Source organism: Photinus pyralis, unplaced genomic scaffold (assembly GCF_008802855.1).
Source record: "Photinus pyralis isolate 1611_PpyrPB1 unplaced genomic scaffold, Ppyr1.3 Ppyr1.4_LG7, whole genome shotgun sequence".
Lineage (NCBI taxonomy): Eukaryota > Metazoa > Arthropoda > Insecta > Coleoptera > Lampyridae > Photinus > Photinus pyralis.
Genome location: NW_022170738.1, coordinates 6,964,369 through 6,986,934, shown reverse-complemented (window position 1 = coordinate 6,986,934; position 22,566 = coordinate 6,964,369). Strand labels below are relative to the sequence as shown.

The following is a 22,566-nucleotide window of genomic DNA, read 5'->3' as shown; positions in this document are numbered from 1 at the left end:
AGCTTATATGAGTATGAAGTTACAAGTTTCGTTCAAGCAGAAAAGACACGGTGTCGCATCAAGTGATGATTGATGTAGGTATCTACCGTACTCGGTCGTGATCGGAGGTGAAGGAAAAGTCGCGGATACAATCGATACGGTATTTACTTAATAGTGCGCAATAATGTCTTGTTAATTCATTCAATCTAAAATTCAGAAGGTTATTAGGGTAAAGTGGGCAAATTCAAATACCGGCCCTGGGGGTAATGCCGGACATTCAGTATCTCCCCATCCCAGTAACTTTACATGGGTATAACAGTGAAATCATGTGACCCTCTCACAAGAAACGCTTAGTTTGAATTTGAACGTGCTCCAGACACCTACACGTGAATAGTAAATTATTTTCTGAAAGTGACCCTTTTCTTATAAGAATCGTGCAACTTTGAAGGTAAGAATCTCAGTTTTATAGACCAAACAAAGTCTTAAAGTTACAATATCATTAAGCATTTTTAAATAACAACTCACTGCAAAGGCATGTGCTTATGGGGTAAGACCAGACTGATGACTGATGTCGCTGGGGGAAATTTAAGAGACAAGTGTTTCCGTCATCTGGTGACATATCAACCCCCATGGTTCGCAAGAACTTACAAACCGTTGATGAAGATTCTGATAAAGAAATCACAGAAGATATCTGCATAATATGGAGAAGTTGGAAGAAATCATCATCAAGCATGCACAGACGGCGAAAAGCAGAAAAAATACTTATGTTTGCGATTTTTGCCAATAAACCAAAATTTCAGTATTTATTCAATATATATATATATATATATATATATATATTTTTTTTTTGGTAATAGCAGCCCCTGGTCGCGGTTACCTCACTATAAGTGCGGGTACTACACTATTGGTTTTTTAAAAAAAACTATATTTTTATTTATGTTAATAATAAGTTTTGACAATAAAGTAGGATTGTGTATTGTCTGAACTTTATATTGGTATATAAATCATTTCCCTAACTTAAAAAATGTGGTCACAATCACAGAACTTGATTAAGGGGCCGCGATTCCCCACTTCACCCTACGTTTGCGACACTAAGTCAGCTTGACCTCTGCAGGTGAATAAGAGTTATTTGTGTTTTACATATGGCCTTATGCGATTAAGTATCATCAAAGATCATACTACGCGTATCATTTTCAATGTCTCCCAACGGTTGCATGGATTGCGAAATCTGTGTAAAATAGTATATTAAGATACAAGTGTATAATCAAGTCTTTAAAGCACGCGCAACGAGTTTAAGGGCACGACGCAAAGCGGAGTGCCTTTAACGTTGCAAGTGCTTTAAAGACCAATTATTATACACGTGTATCTTATAGTATTTTTTATTATACCTGCAGTATAATTTAAAAATAGGAAATACAATGAAGTCATATTGACGTTATACTCGAATACATGTCTAATTAAGTGGGCTGGGTGTTCGTAATTTCACGATTGCCATGGAAATGTCACTTGACGTTTGCTTATAAAAATCATCGTCTTTGTGAATGAAACGATTTCCGTTGAAAAAGATAATACACCGTCCATTAAATAGCTTGTTGTAGAATATAAACAAACGTTGGTAGGTGTAAAATCCAATCCAGTAAAGCCTATTATAAAGAATATGAAAAGTTGTTTCCATGGATGAATAGGAAGTTACTTACGAATACAGTCTTAAATGCATCGATAATGCTGGCATATATGAAGGAAATGTCAAAGGTATTTAAATCTTCTATATTTTGGTGCATTCATTCAAAACTTCAAAGCAATACTGCGATTAAAAAGTGGAACAGATTTGGAAGCATACCCTAAATTACGCGCGTTTGTGAAACCTTCAACCAAAGGATAGGTACAAAAGCCAAAGAAATGTTCTGCATTTACAGAAAGCGACCTAAGAGGATTTTTTATTTCATCCAGATGACAGTTTCAAAAGTCATACTTGAAGTATCGTTACTTAGCAACTTTAAAGCACGTGTGTTTTAAAGGCCTTTTTTCGCACGCATTTGAGTGTTTAAAACGGAGATTGTCATTCAGGTATAATAAAATTAGTTATTTATATACCAAGAGCGCGAAGTTCAATTTCGCGCATTGAGACTGAAGGTATTTTGACAAGGCGAAGCCGAGTCAAAATATCAGTCAAATGCGCGAAATAACTTCGCGCTAGCGTTATATACAATATTTTTTCTACAACTGAACCGATTGTTAATTAAATTTGCTGTTTAAGTTCAACTTTGTCACGTGCGCGAAATACTTTTTTTCACTGTTGACGATTTCGCGCACGTTGTCAATAGCAACCTTACTTATTTATTAATTAACCGTTTAAAAATCTAGTATTTCGCGTTTCGAAATCCGTCAGAAAATGACAGGTTTTTTTGACAGTTGTAGAAAAAATCGATTTTATTACGCCGACGCATTTTGAATTTTCTGGTAAAAACTCAAATGTGTGATCAGATCAGGATGGTACCACATATAGCATCCTTGGGTACCACCAATAACGGGCATCTTTCCCCCCTTCACCCAAATTGTAACGACACGTTTTCATTTTCATTCTTCGTTACATTTTGCATGTGTTGTGTTGTCATAGTCTTTTAAAAATCCGTCATTTTACGGAACGCCTAGTCGTTTATTGAAACTGTGGAGACTAGTGTACCTTTCTAGGGTGAGTTGGTTCGCCTTCCCCTTCCGGAGATCGATAAATGGTATCACTTATCGATCTAACATCTAACGGGAGTTCAAAAAAGGATTGGCATCCGGCATCGGATAGAACGGACGTACAAGTTAATTATGATTTCAAATTTGCACTGTCGAAAAACCAGCGCAACACATACACAAAACGCCTATAAGTATAAAAAACGAAGATTTAGTTTGGTTTCATAAATAACCCCCGTAGAGGTTGTCAAAAACGGGAGTTCAAAAAAGGATTGGCATCCGGCATCGGATAGAACGGACGTACAAGTTAATTATGATTTCAAATTTGCACTGTCGAAAAACCAGCGCAACACATACACAAAACGCCTATAAGTATAAAAAACGAAGATTTAGTTTGGTTTCATAAATAACCCCCGTAGAGGTTGTCAAAAATTGCCTTAGCGGACGGTATTTCACGTCCACTTGGCGGGGTATTGGTATAAAGTTTTCAACTAGCAATAATTGCACCTCAGTTATACTTCATCGGTTACAATATCGCCACTGCGCAAAGCTGACTTTACGATTTCCAAGTGAGGCATATGATCAAATATCACTATTGATCAAACTAGCAGAAATACTAGAAGCGCCATCTACTGTGAACAATTCTTGACGTACCAACACGTTAGGCATCTACTTACTCGATATGCTTGCATCTTCTACATAACCTACATTATTATACTCTCATATTATTCTCGCCAAGAAAGATTGCCGGTCACAGTACACTTTTGTGTCGATCTACAATCTATGTTTTTCTTAAGATGCGAGCGACTTCCGGAATAGGATCGTGCCAATGTTGAACGAAAAGTCTTTTCTTTTAACATTGACACTATACTCTACTATTGTAGATCGGGATGAAGTGTTCTGTGACCGGCAATCTTTCCTGGCGAGAGATTTATGAAATGACTAGGCCAACATAGGATAAAAAATTCTGTTTCAATATAGTCAAATGACTGCACCCCAGCCGTGGTTTGGTCACAGACAAGCTCATACATTAATTTAGCACTTAACTAGGTAAATTTTTTTACATTTTCAATAGTCCTGCTTCTAATTTATTACTGATGCTGAATATCACAAGTTTTAAAATATTAGGTGGGGAACAAGAAGTTATAATATAGCATATTTTCTCCTTTTTTCCGTTCTTCTCGCTACCTACCGGGTTCTGGTTCTCACTGGGAAGAAAGCCTCCATTGTGTGCCTTCTCAGCTGAAGTGTAAACGGGGAAAATGTGTAAAAAAAGTTGCTTCAACAAATTTATAGTTATAAAATGTGGAGTAGAACCAAACAACCATTATTGACATCAATTTCGTTTGGTCTAATTTCTAGGTTGTGATTTGGACAAAATAAGGATTCAAAATGGTTATGTTAAAATAGTATTTGGTCAGATAATTAACCACTGGCGCCAAAGTGTTGAAGGAAAATCTCAATGTGCATTTGGAATAAGTAGCTCAATTTAAACTGAACAGTGTCCAGACAGAAACATAAATAATGAAGGAAGGCAGCAACAAATTGATTTAAATGTAATCAGTAAACCTTAGGTATTATGTAATAGCAATAAAATGTTTCATTATATTCTCCTCAACTTTAACCATCACATGTCTGCACATCCTGTTTACATGTACTAAATTTACGAAAAATGTCAAAGAAATGCTCTGCACTCACTCAACGTCGGAGAGACAATCTATATTTTAGCATCACGTTTCAATTTATACACTTGAAATAAATAAGACCGATTTTCCACTGTAAGCAAGCAGGACAAATGGTAGACTTTCGATCTGAAACGCTGTAAACATTATACATCAACCATATAAATGCACACTTAGATACTAATATAAAAACAAATATTTAATTAGAGCACCATTTCATTTGAACACCCTGCAGTAGTTTTTCACAATTTTTCCCTATACACCATGAATTCTAAAATAAAAAACATTAGTAAATCACCGCTGGAAATATCAAAAAACTTTACCGTCTCATATGAGTTTTCAGATTTTTTTCTTCTCTAAACGTATTTGCGCACAATAGGCAACAAAAGGGTCGATAGCCTGAGTGTAATTTTAGATGAGTGTCCAATTCCTCTTTGGAGGCAAGTTTGTCATCACATTTTGTACATTTAAACTGATTATTGGTTGCATGCACTTTCTTCTGATGTTTAGTCAACGTCGCTTTGGTGACATAGCGTTTGTCACAAAGTTCGCAACTGTAATCTTTTACCACGTTACGTTTTTGAAGTTCGCCCGCATTGTCGACGATCGTTTCACCATTCGCAATTTCGCAATTGTTCACGTCTACTTGTATGAGGGAGGCTAATTCTTCGTTGATATTATCTTGCATTAGTATACCGTTCATCTGCAGTTGTTGCAGAAAAATTGGATCAATTTCCACTATCTGGCTCTGATTTGCTTCTTCAAAAGCTATGTGCAGAGATTCTTCCTTAGGACTTGCAGTCTGAAAATTTATTACTTAGTTTTAAAACGTTAGAAGACGATAAGTGACGTCTGTGATTGCAATTGACTCATGAATTTAATGTAAGAAAGTTCCTCAAGTATAAAACCTACCAACTTTACAGTCATTTGGAGCCTACAGGTGCAGCGTTATCCAAAAATTAGGAAATCGTAAGCTTACAGACTTAGGGGATAGAATGATGCCTTAAAAATATGAAAGGGAATGAATGGTATTGTAAAGGCCTAAACGAGGGCCTAAAGGGATACTCACAATACTTGTGTTGACTTTTAACTCCAGATGAGGTCCGCGTAGCCAAATAATGATACTAATCTAACATGTAAGTCTTTATCCAAACTGGCAAACCCATAGATGTGTAATGGATGGAAAAGAGTTGTTAAAATATTGCGCATGGATAACAATACCCAGAAACTTACACGAAAAGTATTTACTTCTCTTCTTCAGTGAAACATGAACATGAAAGGACGACTACTGAGCATAGTACAACATGGATTTTTTAGATGTGGACTCTTTCCATTACTAGTACAAAATATGATTCCCCAAAAAAAATCACAAACATCAGTTTATTACTTTTTTTGAAGAATGCAAAGAAAAGTTTTCACTCTTCCAGGCTTTGTTTAATTCTGATGGTCAATAAACGAAAATGTATGTGCTCAATCGCCAGAGACTCTCGTCTTTGCCAACAATAACTGTAAATATTTATGAAGATAGTGTGGGCAGGCCTGTTTCAAAGATAACAATGGCATCGAAATTAGCACCGACACCACTACCAACATACAACTTAGATGACGAAGCTGATTTGACCAAAACACAAGAAATATTAAATCTCGAAACTCCACCAGTGGCCCAAATTCATGACTATCTATCTGATTTAAATATGAGCGATATTAAAGAAAACATTATGACAGAAGATCTTGATCTAGATATTTGTTATAGCAGTTTTCTTAATAACAATAATATTGAAGAGTTGTCCGAAAAACCAAATAATCGAGAAGAACTTATTTGGCTCACTGATGAAAACCATAACAAAAATTTAAAAACACTGACTAAAAATACATGGTGTTTCGAAATTCGCGCACAAGGACTGTGGGATGGTGTTATACAACGAAAACTGAATAAAAAGTTCCTCTACCAGGTTTTGATCAGACCGGCACTTTTTTTTTCGACTTGTTTACTAGCAGACGGTGTACATTTTGAACAACTGTTGTAATATTTTGTTTTATTTTGAACCTTCTTTTGTTTTTAAAAATGTGTTATCATTAAGTTTAACCAGTGGCGTAGCGTAGGGGGGGGCGGAGATTTTTAAAACCGCGGTAGCTCGAAAAATAGCAGTCTGATGGAAAACTGGTTGAGGAACTTTTTGTTCAGTTTTTGTCGTATAACATCATTCCATAGTCCGTGTGCGCGAATTTCGAAACACTCTGTATGTCAACCTCGATGAACCAAAAAGGATTAGATTTGAAAGAAAAAGAAGAACGAAAAACAATAAAAGAGAACAAAAAACCCACATCAAATGTTAAAGAACAAAAAGCGCAAAAAAAGAATTCTGCAGTTTTTGAAAATGAAAAGAACATGGAAAGAAAAAACGTGTATTTCCGTCAAAAAAGTGGGGAGTCATTTTTTACCCCAATGCAATACCTCCCTTACTATCGTGCGGGTGGTAAAAAGGAATAAAATACTACAACTGATTAGATTTTTTCGAAACAGACAATCTTGTAAAATCCGTGATTTTGCAAGCTTTGCCGGACTCTTAGTTCCAGTATACCCAGCAACGAAGTACGGCTGGATATACACAAAACTCTTCAAAGCATTATACGCTTTGAGAGAGAATAACACATGAACTTTAATGCATCCATGCCCATTCTGAATTTTGATTGGTGGCAGAATAATGTCCAGATGGTCAATAATGGCTATCACTCACGAATCTTTCGCTTTCGAGATTTTCTCGGACGCATCGTCCACAAGTTGGGAGGCATGCTGTAGGAACAAAAGGGAGCGGGGATAGTGGTTGACAAACGAACAATTACACCATATTAATTTTATGGAACTCCAAGCTATCCTCCTAGGGTAATTTTGTTTCACTAAAGTTTAAAGAATTTTCCTGTCGTTGTCAGATGCGACAATACCACCGCCATCGCATGTGTGAGTCAAGTAGGCAGTGTGCAGCACGAACGTATGAACAAACTAGGGAGATCTGGCAATGGTGCAAAGAGGGAAATATTAGGATATTTGCTTCCTATATTAACACCAAGGACAATTGGGAAGCGGGTGTCGAGTCTCGCGCTTTTCGTCCAGACACAGAGTGGTCTTTAGTGGACTCTCTCATTCAGAAAATAAAGAGCAGACTGAAAAATACCATATATTGATTTATTCGCCTCCATAGCTAATCGCAAATGCGAAATGTGGCAATCAGATCCAGTAGCTTGCGACGTCTTTACTCTATCATGGAGTAACTTACATTTCTTTTACCCCTTGTTCAATCATCCTAAGAATATTTCAAACAGATGAAGCTGAGGGTGTCGTAGTAGTACCATACTGGTCTTGACAACCTTGGTTACCAGTCTATGTGAAACTGGCAATAGACAGAAATTGGTGGAATTTCCGCGTAGTCTGAGGAGACGACGTGTTCTGGGCATCAACCCAAGAAGTGATTTCAGCAAAACCTCAATACAACTGCGGTTGGGAAACTAGGCAAATTTATAATTACTTTGAAACACATCTGGCGGAGCTTATCACATTACCAACGGGGCCAAGGTTGCCAACCCTCTCCCTTACCAAAATATCAAACATCTTAACTGCGGAGGATGGAATGCAGATTGTAATTCCGGACAGAATCAAAAGCCTCTAGGCTACCAACCTTGTTTGATTCTATCCAGATTCAATGATCTTCCTCACCTATGCTTTTTTTCCTACTTACAAGTTACAGGATACTGAGAAAATCTGTTCTTAACCTACCAAAAAAGGAAAGCAAACTTCTACAACCGCCCTCTTATATCTATACAGGACAGGACATGCATTTTAAGCAAAAAAAACTCTCTATGAACGTATGTCCTAAACGTTTTAATTTTTGAGATACAGGGTGGTCAAGTTTAAAAAAATCAGTTTTTTAATAATAACAGAGATAATATTGCAGCAATCTGTATGAAATTTGAAAAAATAATTTTTATTTTAAGAGAAAGCAGTGGCGTAGTTTTTTTTCTCCAAAAAAATTTGCAAAATTCACTGGTAGAGAAAATAAAAACTTTTGCACATAAGAAAATGCACCTTGATGCATAGAAGACATGTACCAAATTTCATAAAGATCTCTACAATATTAGCTCTATTATTAAAAAACCGAATTTTTTTTAAAACTTGACCACCCTGTATCTAAAAAATTAAAACGTTTAAGACATACGTTCATAAAAATTTTTTTATATTAAAATGAGTTCATGAATCACCCCCTTAAATATTAGTATGTCTTTAAGGAACACTCTGTATATTATGTAGAGGAGATTTCTTGCAGTAAGTATATTCAATATATAACTCCGCCAACGAATATAAATTTTATTTGTCTTAGTCTTAGTCACCACTAATCAAGCTAGACCACATTTCTGGGTAGATTGGAAGAATACTAATAAAAAGGTTGTCTCTTACTCTACATCTGCTGGCAGTCCCATATTCTAAAGCAGGAATCAAATAAGATGACTGTTACAAACAATATAAATATAGAAGAAACCAACTAAGGAATGGAACACATTATGTGGGAGTGGTTTCAAGCAGTGATGCGGTTAAGCTACGGCAGACAAGCACAGAAAACTCTGTCGAATGTACGTTCACTAACATAAGTAATGATCGCCGAATAGGTAAATCCTGCAGCATATGAAACCAACATTTTAATATATTGTGCAACTTGGAAATGTGAACCAACCAACCAATGAAGTTGCAGTTGACCTATTAGGCGATCATTACTTTTGTCACTAACCGTACATGGGAATCTGTTACTCTCCAATATATCCAGTATCTACTCAATCTTATTATTATTGTAATAAAAACCTTCCGACAGAATATTTTACATTTTACAGTGTTACACATGGTGAGATAATGGAAATGAAATAAGCTCATTTTAGAGTAAATTTTCTAAAAAAAATTCTCCATCTCATCAACAATGTATGATCTCCCTGAATTAAGGTGAGTTTGTGGATTATATCAATTTCAAATAAAAGTTCTTTGTTAAAGGTTATTTAGTACATCAGGTCTGAAACAAAGCTACTACATAAAAAAATAGGCAGACTGTGAGAAAATGGACTCAAATCTGGCCGAGAATCTGGCTATAAGCTGCTAATTCCACTGACTTGTGCAATTGATATATGTTATACCGTTCAACCATGTTGATCATTACCTCTCCAAACCAATCAAAATCGCTACCATTTAATGTGCACACTAAATGAATTTTAGAATAAAATTGAACGTTCGCGGTAAAAAATGAAAGTTTCATAATCTAAAAATACCTTTAGGTGCACATGAGGAGTATCTTCCTTAGTACTTTTATTTTCCAAATTCTGCGCGTCCAAAGTTATCGCCTGCAACAATTTTATTTTCGAAGATTTGGACTGGCCATTCTTCTTGGAATCATTTGTTTTAAAGTGACCTCGTATATGAGACTTCCTATGAGCCGAAGTACGAAACTTCTCCGAACAAATATGACACGCAAACGGTTTCACACCTAAACATATGTAAAAATATCCCATTAATACGTTTCGGTTCTTTTACCTGTATGCACTAATGTATGTACTTTCAGACTGGACTTTGAGCTAAAGTTTGAACTACAAACGGCACAACTGAATTCCTTGTTGCCACCTGGCTGATGTGTGCGATCGTGCGACTCCAGCGTTGATTTGAGAGAGAACCTTTTCCCACACTTGTCACATTTATATGGACGTTCGCCAGTATGCGTCCGTATGTGCCGAGTCTACAAATAGAAAAATAGCAAAACACAATATAATAATCAATCTCACCATATCCGAGCGTTTTTTAAATTCTTTAGTGCAAAAGGGGCATACATTGCTTTTCGCCGTTATGTGAGACAATAAGTGACGAGTGTATATCATTTTATTTGAGAAATCCTTGTCACAAAATGTACATTTGTACTTTAGATTTTCACCCTCTTCAATACAAAAGAGGTCCTTTTCGCTGATCTTAGCCTACAAGTTTGTGCTAATCGATGAACAGGAATAGTCATACTTACCCGACGAGTGCTTTTCTTCGCTTCCACTTTTCTGTTAGGTCTCGTCCTACCCTTGCCTTTGAGGTCATCCTCTTTATCTTCACAAACATGATTTTGGAAATCGGCAATATCATTCAAACTCTTCTTGCACGAAGAACATGACAAGTCTAGCTGGTTTACTGAATCGACTGCATCAAAGGATCCCTCCAAGGTAGGTGCGTTAGGCAACAAGTTCGACATTGCAGGATTCCCAACCAAGGCGTCGTCACTTAGCTCAATAAGGTTCCTGTCGATCACATATTTCTGGTCGGTCGTTTGAACCTTTTTGCTGGAGTCGTTTATATTGGCAAACAAAGGTATCTGATTCATATCGATGTAGTCATCGGTCGACAAGACAATGTTCTGAAAAACGTTATTGACGCTGAACGTCGGCAGTAAGGTTTCCAAGTTTTGCGTGTCCAGCTGGGAGTCAGTAATTTGGTTTAGTGTAGGGTCCGTCGAAAACATCAAGTTCGGATCTTGAATTTCATTTATTCCGCTCAGCAATAACGGATCGTTGTTCTAAAAACATTCGTAAGAGTCGCAGTCGTTTTCAATGATAATCGCAGCTTTTCTTACCTTTAATTGTGACAAGCAGGCGCTATAAAGATTAGCACTAGTGAATGACTGTATGTCGTCGGAATTTACATATACGGTTTGGAAATTGACGTCGGATGTGCCTGTTAAACTCTCTTGGCTGAGATTTGTAACATTTTCGTCCATGTTTTCCAAAATGGTTGTAGAGCCAGTGTTCGTGAGTAATGAGACATTTCTGGGTTTGTTTGGAAATGGTACAGGTTGATCCAAAGTGGCTTGTAAGTTGGGTACTATCTGTAAAAGTAACAATCTGACGATAAAACCAAGAACAGTTCCCAATTAAGCATCATTACAAGTTATATTTCTGGGCAATCATCCCATATAGGTTGCAAATAGTACAAGATCCCACATATGGTCAACCTTCGCTCATCTGTTTACCAAGTGAATTACATTTTTTAGCAATCTTAATATGTAGGAAACAAATACATTGCAAATGGGTTGCTTAAAAAAATTAAATCTGCTTCTATCACACGGTATGTCTATTTAAAAGAACCATTTCTGGTATTTACGGATGTGGTGCCATCTTGAAATTGTTTTATTTCAATTTGCAATGGTCAAATATGACTGTAAACCAAATTTCAAGTTTCTATTTCAACTATTCAAACTTCTAACGTACGGTTTAAGTGAATCTCCCTATATACCAATAGTCCAGCCAGTAGGGATTTTTGTCCTACAACAGTGGTGTACTGTTTTAAAAGTTTGCTCAAGTCTGGGCCTTGAAACAAGAACTATGTTTTCGACCTTGGAGGAGGACAAAAAGGAAACAATCGATTTAAAAAAATCAAACGTTAAAATAAAGGGAACCGGGCTTTCAAAAGAAGAGAAACTCAGCATTTGGAGAAGTATGGACTTACTTAATTCCTTCTGTAGTGAACCCATAAATAGCAACGGTAATGGCTTACTTAAATCGAATCTTGTACCGATTATCAGAATCAATTTGAAAGAAAAAGAAAATTTGAAACAAACAACTTTGCCGTGTCAAGAATTTGGTTTTGAATTAGCATTTTGAAACCGAGCGCGGTCGCCACGATATCGTCAAACCTTAGAGTTTCCTTCCGTTTTAATTAAAGCCTAGCACGTGACAAAAATACAGGTTTGGTATCCGTTAAAAAAGGTACGCTAGTCGAGGTTGTTGCGTTCAGAAAATAGGTTCCATTTCAGAATTTCTAACGGGCGAGTTTAAAATAAATAGCGAAAAAAAAAGAAGAGTTGATTTTCGCGACAGGTCACGTACTACGTGGGGTACGCTGAAATTGAATTCTTAGTGAAGTTACGAACGTGAGCCCGTACCAAATTGGGATACGCTTATTATTATTATTGGTTTATTTCATGTATTTACAAAAGGTTTCCGTTTAACTTCAGGAGTGACCAGGTTTTGATGTGTGAAAAAATTTATTCGCGGTCGATTTTTTTGCTGGATTGTGAGAGATATCCTCGCGTATGTGTGAAGATTCGTGTGCGATTTCAAGAACCAGAACGTGCATTGAGTGAAATCTATCCGAATAGTAGTAGAAACTAAGCAGTTTAACTTCGGGTACATATTAAGTAGTGAAAACTCCTAAATTCGAGTATGTGGTGGAGAAACATTTAAACAAATTCGGATTTCTGACAAACTGAGAATTATCGGCAATTTTATGTGAGCGAATAGACGAATTACACGAAATTATGGGGGGACAAAAAACGTTTTAGTAGCCTGATTAGTAGCAAGGCCTTTTTATGTACGAGTAGTAAAATCTACGAGAAGGAACATTTGTGATTCGGAGAACCGCTTCTCAAATAAAAAACGGGAATAGGTAAATAAACTGCCATTAAACTCATTGTGATCAAATTTTTTTTTCGGATCGCTAACCGTAAGGGCTGTTTAAAAGGCAGTTCTTTAAACTTGATGTCTTTAGACAGCGCCTTACGATAAATAAAATTTTGTACACAACGGCATACGGCAAGAAATTTAAAGACAATTAGTCAATGCATTTTACCGCAACGAATCCTAGTTAATAGATTGGGCAAAATTATTATCAACACAGCGGAGAATTGAAATTTTATTCCTTTGCATAATCACGATCTTGAGTTTTACATTCGCCAAATTGAAGCCGGTTTGCTTAGATTCGTGATTCATACGAACTTTTCTTCCGCCGAACTTTGCATTCATCATGAAGATAACAGTGCAGAAAGTGAACTGTATCATCGAAGTGATCTGTTTCCATATTTCTAAAGGAGAGATAAGATCAAATGTTACCAAAAGAGATCATTACCCACGTCAATAACTGAATTTGCATAATGAATTTTGTTCGAAGTAATTTTAATATTCCTAAAGGAATCGACCTTTGAGGACCATTTGCTTGAACCGATTTGTATTGCATTAAGAATAAGAATCGAATCCAAATCCATTATGTGGTAAAGATGAATTTTAGATAAAGATCAAATTTAACATGACCACGTGATCACGAGATAGGAAAACAGGCATGGCCTGATTCGCCGCAGAAGAGACAGATCAGTTCAAATGGCGCTTGACTCAGCGAACAAGATTACAGAATTTCAAATTTTTGGTATTTTCCACTTATGTGGGATTTTGAGGATAGACCACTTTGCCAATATACGAATACAAGGGCTCTCTTTAATTAAGTTTTTGTGGATTACCTATAGGATGATTTCTAATCCCACATGTACTTTAGCTGCTAACGTCCCGGTAACTTTACACCACCTGTGAAGACATGTTGGTTTGACTCCTGGAAATAATACGATCTGTTCGATTTAAACATCTGTAACTTCGTGACATCCTGCCATTTTGTGAAGAACTATCTTCAATAACATCTACGTCATCAATAATAGCATGACCCATGCACTTTATTATGAATTAGTGTATCACTCATCCAGTCTATTTCCAAGGTTATGTATATTTTCAGGTTCATAGATCTGACAACACTGTCATAAAGATGTAGAAAACTTAAAAGACATTGTGGGTAAGTATATTACCTAAACCCTATTTTTTTGGGATGTTACTTTGGAGATACGTTATTAATTTGATTTGTTTACTTTATTTAACACTTTACTGTATACATTATGTACTGAGGTTCTGAACTTTCGAACATAATTAAGTCATCCTCCAAAGAAAATGTTTTATTTTCTTATGTTGATGTAAATTTTTACTTATTTTGAGAATGGATATAATTTGTTAATTGGTCAAGTTTCAAGGCTGATTTTGTGAATTAAGAGACCTAAACCAAGATATTGACCGCATGTAGTACGTACTTACCAAAAAGAACCTGTACAACGAAATTGAAATAACATACCTCAGTGTCATTCACTGGAGTTGTAATGATAATCCCTTTTTCAGCATCAGTAAAAAATATCTTGGTAACATTAGAAGTTCGAGCGGCATTTTTCGTATCGTTGGAAGGAATTAGTGGGTGTGTTAGATCGACATCAACTTTATCAATTCGTAATTGCTACAAGTAGTACAATTTTCGTAAAACATAATTAATTTATTATATTCCTACCTCAATCTCAAAGTCGCGCTTGTGTATATTAATATGCTTACGACACATTGCGACCGTCTTAAACGGTTTCAGACAGTAAGGGCAGATATAAGGTCTTGAAGAATTGTGTATCAACGCATGTCGCTTTAAAATGGCGTTGGTAACAAATTTTTTATCGCACACCTTACACATGTAATTACGTTCCCCACTGTGGAATTTCATGTGCTCTTTTGCGTAGGTTAGATGAAATGACCTTCATAAATTAAATACTGTAATCCTGCAATAACTAAGTATCTACTTACTTATTACAAATATCACAATTGAACCTTTTTTCACCAGTATGTATAAGCATATGACGCTTCAGATGAATGGTTCGCGTAAATGTTGATGCACAAATTGAGCACTGATAAGGTCTTGGCTTCGTGGTTTCTACTTTCACTAATGGCGGCGCTGACAATGGGAGTAAACCTGAAAAATTGTTCTTGTAATTATTGTCTTATAACATGTATTGAAAACATTGACAAAACTGGGGGGTTCTTAAACTTCAGAATACTAAAGAAGCAGATTAAACAAAGACAATAAAATAATAATTAAATCAATTTAATAAAACAATGAATTACCATTGGCAGTTTCTACCATCGGTTCCTGCATTACAACGCCTCCTACAGGAGTTGCAGTCTTCCCATCACCGTGACTTTTCATATGCATTTTCATAATACAACTCGAATTGAAAATTTTGGCACACACAGGACATTTGTATCGATGATGAGTTCTATGTTTTCCAGGATTCAGGTCGTGTCGCCTGCAATTGCTTGAATAATAGCGACACAAGAGAGTGCAAGATACTAACCTGCGATGCATGTTTAATGCACTCATAGATGCAAAAGCTTTCGAGCAAACAATACACTTGTACTGCGTTTCCGTCAGATGGGTATTGAGATGGTGCGTTAAAGTTGATTTTAACGAGAATGCTTGATCACATTGCTTACACTGTAAAGACTAACATTAGATTATGAAATCGCATTGTTTGCGCACCTTAAATGGTTTCTCACGCGTATGTACTCTAATGTGACGTATCAGATCAGAAGGCTTTTTAAATTCCTTCGTGCAAAAAGAACAAATATACCACTGGTGATTGCCTACTTTCCTCTTTTTGACTAAGTACCGTCGAAAACCGTCTTCAGTGTTGTAATCCACCAACTTCACATACTTTACTAAACTTGCACCTTCATCGAACCTTTCGTTAAGCGCCTCAAGTGAAGCTTTCGGGTCATCGGTTTCGGGCACAAACTGCTTATCTAACCTTTTTAATTGCGCGACTAAATCGGACAAATCATCACAGTTATCTCGTGCGTGAACTCTTGTAGTGTGAGTGTTCAAAGATGACACCGTTTTAAAAATACACGTGCACATAGAGCACTGGTACGCTTTCGCTCCGGCCACCGGCATCACGTGCGTCTTCTGAAAGTGAACCCTTAAATTACCTGCAAAAGAGATTGCTACAATGAGGTTTGATTGCGGCGAGATTACCTTTTTGACAAAATGATGCAGGGCAAAGCGAACATCGAAAGGGTTTAACTCCACTATGACGAATAAGATGAATTTGTAACGTTCCTTTTTGAGTAAATGCACGTTTGCATAAATGGCACTGCAAAAAATGTAATGATTAGTATCACAAAGGGTTTGAAAATAAATGAACTTTTGAAATTTTGCATGTTTTATAAGGAGCCAGCGAATATTTCAAATTCTGGCGCAGATATTAAAACCTAAAAAAAGATTGCTCGCCGTTCAAAGTCCAAAGGTTGGTCCCCGTTCAAAGTTCAAAGGTTGGTCGCCGTTCAAGACCCCATTTTGTGGTCATATTTCTTTTTCGAGGTCATTGGCTCCTTTTTGTGGTGATGTTATTTACAAAAGTAATACTCAATTTTTTTAGCCATATAGGGCCGATCCTAACTCAACTCCATGCAAAATCCCAAAGTCGACTTTCTAGTGTCATCATTTGAAACTGACTTTAAAAACTAAATGGGGCTCTAAAGCTTAGATACATTGAAAACCAAATAAAGGTCATAACTCATAACCATTATAAATAATAAAAACCCCTCGTACGTTTGACCGTCTATTTTTTCGTCTCTTACCTGAAGTCGACGGTATGAATTCTTCTAGAGCAGTGTACTACATCTCGCTTTCGCGCCATCTATTAGTTATGTGACGATTTAAAATGACAGAAGAGAGAACAATTGTTTTTTTACATACATTTTGATGTTTCATGTTTATTTACATAGATCGGAGATTAAATCACTATGTAATTTTCAATTATTCTTTTTAAATACTGTCTGTATCGTGGTTACTTACAGCATACGGTTTTTCGCCGCTATGTATCCGAAAATGCCTATCCAGAAGACATAATTTAGAAAATGATTTACCGCAAACGCTACATTTATATTGATGCGCCGGATTATTTGTATCCACTTTACGTTTTGGACGCTTGGAAGGCTGAACCAGTTTCTTCATCTAAAAACACAAAATTAGCACTTACTCCCTATACAATTAACTACTTTAATGTGATAGGCGATATGTTCTTTCCGCCGTTCTGGATCATCAAATACATAGCTACAAATGGAGCACTGTAACGGTGACTCCTCCACAGCCTGCTCTATTTCACCTTGCTGATGAGTCAACATGTGAGTGTTGAGCTCGTTCTGCAATAACGTTATTAGCACCGCCATTAAGAAGTGACAAACTTACCTCGGTTTCAAACTCTGAGAGACATTCCACGCAAGTGAACGTCTCCTCTACTTCGTGCACGATAATATGAGCTTTAAAACTAGCCAGCCTTTGAAATTTTTTATCACAAATTGGACAAGTAGGTTGCGACTGCTCGTGCAGTGCCATGTGAAGTTTGAAATTATCTTCGACGTTATAGCTACACGAGCATTTCTCGCATTTATACTTTTTAGTGTCACGATGCATCTGCATATGTTTCCGATACGTCGACATTTTCTCAAGTACTTCATCACAGAGTTGACATTTAAACGAGCCTAGCTCATCTTTAACTTCACCCGCAACAAGTTTACTGAGTTTGACTTTCGTTCTTTTATTTTCCGTCGATGCATTGCTTGACTTTAACACAGATTCTTTTCTTAAACTGTTAAAAGCATTATACATTTAGGTCACCTTTATTAAAAGGATGTACTATTAAAATTTCAGGAGAATTGTTCCACAAGTTCTGGAAATGCATGAAATGATTGTTCAGTAGGAAACACTAGCTCAGTATAGCTATAGTAACATTAGACATTCCAGATCGCATTTAATTTTCCTGAAATTTTAACGACAGACACATCTAATGAAAGATAACATCAATGTCGAAAACTAGGTGGGCGAATGCGTAGAATGGGGTATTCCATTTTAGGAAATATACTGATACAGATTACGTACCTAATTTCATTATATTTATTTGTATCTATCACAGTTTGTATTCCAGTTTTGGCAGTGTATTGAGATAAATTCGCAATCCGCAGTGGCTAAAACATTGCTGCTTAGTACAAAGTCAAAAACACATTGAAATGATCACATACAGATTGCAAGACATTTGCTCAAGTTACTTAGAAAACTCACTTGATATGTAAGTATATCAGGATGGAGTAAAAAATTATTTTAGCTGAAAATCTAAGAAATTAGGTGGGAATTTATTAAAATAAATAGTTTATCAAATTTCCTACTAAGTAAATTACTGTTGTGTAAACAATGTCAGGTGGACATTATTTACGCTGAAATAATAGCGGTCCCACCTGCCAATGTTTTAATTTAATCTAAATCTGGAGGATTTTATTACAAACACAAAGAAGCACAGAACTGGTTTATTTAATCGGAATTCGGTATTTTAGTGTCTATTTTTCCATTTTAGAATTGCATAGTTGTTTAAATTTTATCATTCGTGTAAATTTGTTTATTTAAATTGTAAAACATGAATTTGTGTACGTGCGTGAATGTAAGAAACATCTGTTCGTTTTTCGATAAGGAATGTTATCGGACGAGAATTAATTGATTTTTTTTAAACAAATGATACAAGTGCACGATATCTTTTGGGCGTAATTTTGTTATGGGGAAAGGGACACCTAAAGCGTTTCTTATTAGTGTTGTATTTGAGATTGGCGGAAGTAGGAATTAGAGTGGTGTTCCGTTGGAGTAGGAAAAATAAGGAAGAGAAAGAGCTGTCTCGCCGTATGCTGTTCACCTCGCGACAGGAAAAGAACATGTATGTTGTACGCTAATTTTCTAAAGTAAGTAATTGGCCTTTCTGGTTATTTGAAGATGCAGTTTCGTGAGAACGTTATTTTATCAACAAAAGTGTAAAGTCTTTCCCGTTTGAATAGCCATAAGAAAAATGTTGTTTTAATTCAACAAAGCAGCTCCAGTAACTGAGTTCAGTGTAATAGAAAAGAAATGAAGTTTCCTGATGCTGCGAACATGTGTTGTGTTAGTGCTACGTGCGCCTGAATATCGCAAAACCGTTATTTTGACCAGATTAGATAGATTTTTATATTTAAAAAATTTTTCATATCTAAAAATGTTCAACCCTTTGAGATATAAACAAGAAAATTAGAACGCTCCTATTTGAAATTATTTCAAATATTTGGAGGTTATAAAAATTTCTTTCGACACAGGGTTTTTTTAATGCGACCGCCATCTTGAATTTTTTAAATGGTAATATAGATCATGTGATAGGTACATCATTAGAAAATTAATTTTTTTCTCTTTCGTACAACTTGAATGTGTTAAATAATACACAAAAATCGGTAAAACTTAACAGCAGTTGTTTAATAAGCGACAAAAACACAGTACGTACGGTTTGTTTCCTTACAACTGTGGTGGCACATAATGGTAGCTGATACGCATCACACCACAATTATCAGTAAAATCCCTTCTCTCTTGCTCCTTATCAAAATTGAGGCGGAGGGGGGAAAGACCCTGGTTTTATTCTTCATGGTACTCTAATAGAAAGTGAACGAAAGGAATTGACTTCTACCAACTATCGTTTTCCTCCACGATCTATTATCAAAATTGGTTATAATTCCTTACCTTTTTGTAATTGGGAGAGGGGGTTAAAAACTAGTATTATCCTTCATGGTATTCTGTCCAACATCTTTTCGAGCTAAGTTATAATACCTCATATCTAGAAACCAGAGTGTCAGATTATAGTACACACAAAGGCAAAAAGAAACGTCTGTACGAGATATATTCGTTGATGATGTAAAAGTGCGATTGTCTCAAGAACGGAATGTCAGAGGAAGGCACTTACACAAGGCTATTAGAACATCTGGCCAAAGCATAACTATAATGGCTCAAGACAGTAGTGTTGAAGGAGGGTACTCACAAAGGAAAATAATAGAATGTGTGGATGAAACATATCTATTGGCTACGTCGGTTTAAGTGCGAATATCTCGATAACAGTGCTGGAGAAGGAAAATGGAACAATAATATGGATGGCAGTGTGGTAAATTCAGATGACGTCAATAATGTACGAAGTTGAATAGATTAAATGATCTCAAAATTAGTTGGGAGGACACTTCAGAACCATGAAATTTTTTACAGCTTTTAAAATTACCATTTTACTATTTATGTGAAAAAATTGAAACATTTAAATCCAAGCCTAAATGCTCCCATTACAAGGCGGACTCATAGTGGAGAATTAAATGTTTCCCGGTCTAGAAAAATGTAATCTATAATCTCGTCTATAATAATATGGTTCAGAAAAGGTGGAATCATATTATATTACATTCTAAAACAATACTATTTGTTAAATATAAACAAAAAAATTGCAAAAAAGAAGAGTAATTAGCGCCTCTCGGGGCCAATATTGCGAGCAGCTACTTTATCAAATACCTACCTCCAAAAGTAAGTTTTAATTAGTTAGATTCGCTCCAAAATGCACCACTTTACCTTCATTTAACCAACTCTATTCTCGGATCCCAATGGTCACCCTCAAATTTGGTACAGTTCAAGTTCACATCCTACTTCCAGTACCTAGAATACTGTTTCATTGGTAACAAGATTACATAGCGTTTTTAAAAATAGGCAGACAATTATAGAAGGTCCCCAGATCACATACTAAAGGAGCCCCAAAGAGTCTATTTGACTCACTTTGTACATTATTAAAAATAAAATTGCAATTTATTAATATTTCTCGAGATATTTCTACTTAAATGTTACAAGTCAATAGCACCACAACCAGCCATTGGCAGTTGTAGACGGCTACTAGTATTGGTTGGCTGTCACCACCAGTAATTGGCAATTGAAAGCACTTGTAATTATTAAGTCATAAGCAGTTATTGGTGGTGGGTAATTGGCAAACATAATTTAATATTAGTGAATCATCCTTCGTTTCACCATTTTTACGATGTAATATATTTTTGATATAAAATTTGCATGAAGAAACAATCAATTACCTAATTTAAAAGTTTCATAATCATAGATTGCCATGCAAGAAAGTTCCTGATGTAAATACTTCCTCGACACCTACCTTCAACTTGTGTGATCTTACAGCCTTAAAGTGTCTTTATTATTATTTTGTTCATTCACATTTTAGATCAAGAGTAGAAATCGAGAGAGAAAATGATGCATTTCAATTTTTAAACAATATCTAGCAAGCTACGGTTTCCTATTTCCAAAATCAGTGGTGGCTGGTGCTAAAGGTCACAAACCTACTTAATCACCCCGATAAACAGCGGAAATAAATTAGCATGTGAACTATGTTTCGGTCACCTTGTGTAATGAGAGCATTTCACGCTGAAATGTACCTATAATACGAGGTTATGCAGTGCACAAAGACAAAGCTTCTATCAAGATGAAAAGATTCAATATCACATTGAAACGAGAACAATGCTTGATCAGGCAATTACAATTAGATAATTTAGTTGGAGCAAATGTCTCACAATCTATGCGTACCTTGCCATCTAATCACACTTAAACTTACTTGCCTACAAATGTTGGTACCACTTTCATTTTCTACCTGCAATTGTGTATCGGTCTCCGAAAAAGCCTTGAATAAAAGACTTTGTGTATCCGAAAGAACAGTGAAGTTCTGACCGTTGCACTCCTGTAAGGCTTCTACTGGAATTGCGATGTATGTTAATACTTTATTTTGGTTGTCGATTTGAATAGTAGGCTCTACCATATTCATAATTAGGAGTGTATCTCTACAACAAAATAGTGTAGGTATAACATAAAGATTATGCTGTATTACCCATACCAATTGTAACAATACTTTTCATACTTTTAGCAGTACATGTATCCACATAATATCACACTTGTTACACGATTCCATCGATTAACAATTACTTATTTCATTTATTTTTAACAAAAAGATTTGTTGAATATTGAGCGTGGATCTATAAACGCAGTCGAATGTGGCTCCAGAGCTCCACTTCTTTAGTTGCTTGGTTAAATCAATTATACACATAGTAGTGCACATGTAATGGACCCACTTTTTCAAATAACATCAGTGAACCCTCTGGTGGCAGCACATTGCAATAAATACAGCTGGGAGAAGACACCATTGAGGTAGCGTTTCTTTATTTACACTTCAATTACGCAACCACGAATGAGTAGCTGTCGCTGGAAAGTGATGTGGTAGATTTCATTTAAGACGACAGTGAAGGATAAGGAGAATTAAAGAAAACATCGTGTAACCTCAAGTTTAACGCATAACTTTTCCAGTCTTTAATTGTGAACAGTGCAAATACACAAAAAAATAGGAATACATCATTCTGTTGACATACGCTCCGCTTTGAAAAACTTCAGCTGCAATCAGAGTAATTACGCTACAATTAACAACGTTCGCTTAAAGGGCGACCTTGTCCAAAAGGAACGAATTAGCCGCGAATCGTTTCGCGCAAATTATATACGCGCGTTAACAAGATACTAGGCGCCAATACATCGGGTCCACAAGCAAAGTCAACTATACAGGGTGACAATTTGAAAACTTACCACCCCCCATATCTTAGTAAATAAACGAGATATTTAAAAAAATCAAAATCCGTTTCGGTAATTCGGTGGGGGAATCACAATGACATAGTTGGCGACGCACCCCCT

General features: G+C 36.1%; 1 protein-coding gene and 1 non-coding gene across 2 annotated transcripts; both read right to left on the bottom strand.

Annotated features, from left to right (window-relative positions):
- Positions 1-3,071: 3,071 nt before the first annotated feature.
- LOC116177541 lies at positions 3,072-3,213 on the bottom strand. Its single transcript, XR_004146695.1, has one exon. It is a non-coding gene; the product is annotated as a U4 spliceosomal RNA (small nuclear RNA).
- A 1,030-nt stretch (positions 3,214-4,243) lies between these two features.
- On the bottom strand, positions 4,244-21,882 carry LOC116175864 (zinc finger protein 236-like). Its single transcript, XM_031494210.1, has 20 exons — positions 21,725-21,882; positions 21,449-21,671; positions 17,911-17,996; positions 17,221-17,620; positions 17,031-17,174; positions 16,828-16,986; positions 16,006-16,123; positions 15,511-15,959; positions 15,326-15,465; positions 15,096-15,277; positions 14,778-14,943; positions 14,497-14,728; positions 14,290-14,445; positions 10,982-11,233; positions 10,385-10,924; positions 10,155-10,340; positions 9,910-10,108; positions 9,648-9,862; positions 4,667-5,145; positions 4,244-4,614 (listed from the first exon to the last, which is right to left on the bottom strand). Exons 2-20 carry the CDS (start codon positions 21,653-21,655, stop codon positions 4,599-4,601), a joined length of 4,326 nt encoding a protein of 1,441 aa, XP_031350070.1. The 5' UTR covers positions 21,656-21,671; positions 21,725-21,882; the 3' UTR covers positions 4,244-4,598.
- Positions 21,883-22,566: the final 684 nt, after the last annotated feature.

Excerpts from the sequence above, each read along its gene's own strand:
- LOC116175864 (XM_031494210.1), bottom strand. The coding sequence starts at position 21,655 with ATGAATATGGTAGAGCCTACTATTCAAATCGACAACCAAAATAAAGTA. Across the intron at positions 9,863-9,909 it reads ACATACATTAGTGCATACAG|GTGTGAAACCGTTTGCGTGT; the intron begins GTAAAAGAACCG and ends ACATATGTTTAG. Across the intron at positions 5,146-9,647 it reads CTCCTCATGTGCACCTAAAG|ACTGCAAGTCCTAAGGAAGA; the intron begins GTATTTTTAGAT and ends ATAAATTTTCAG.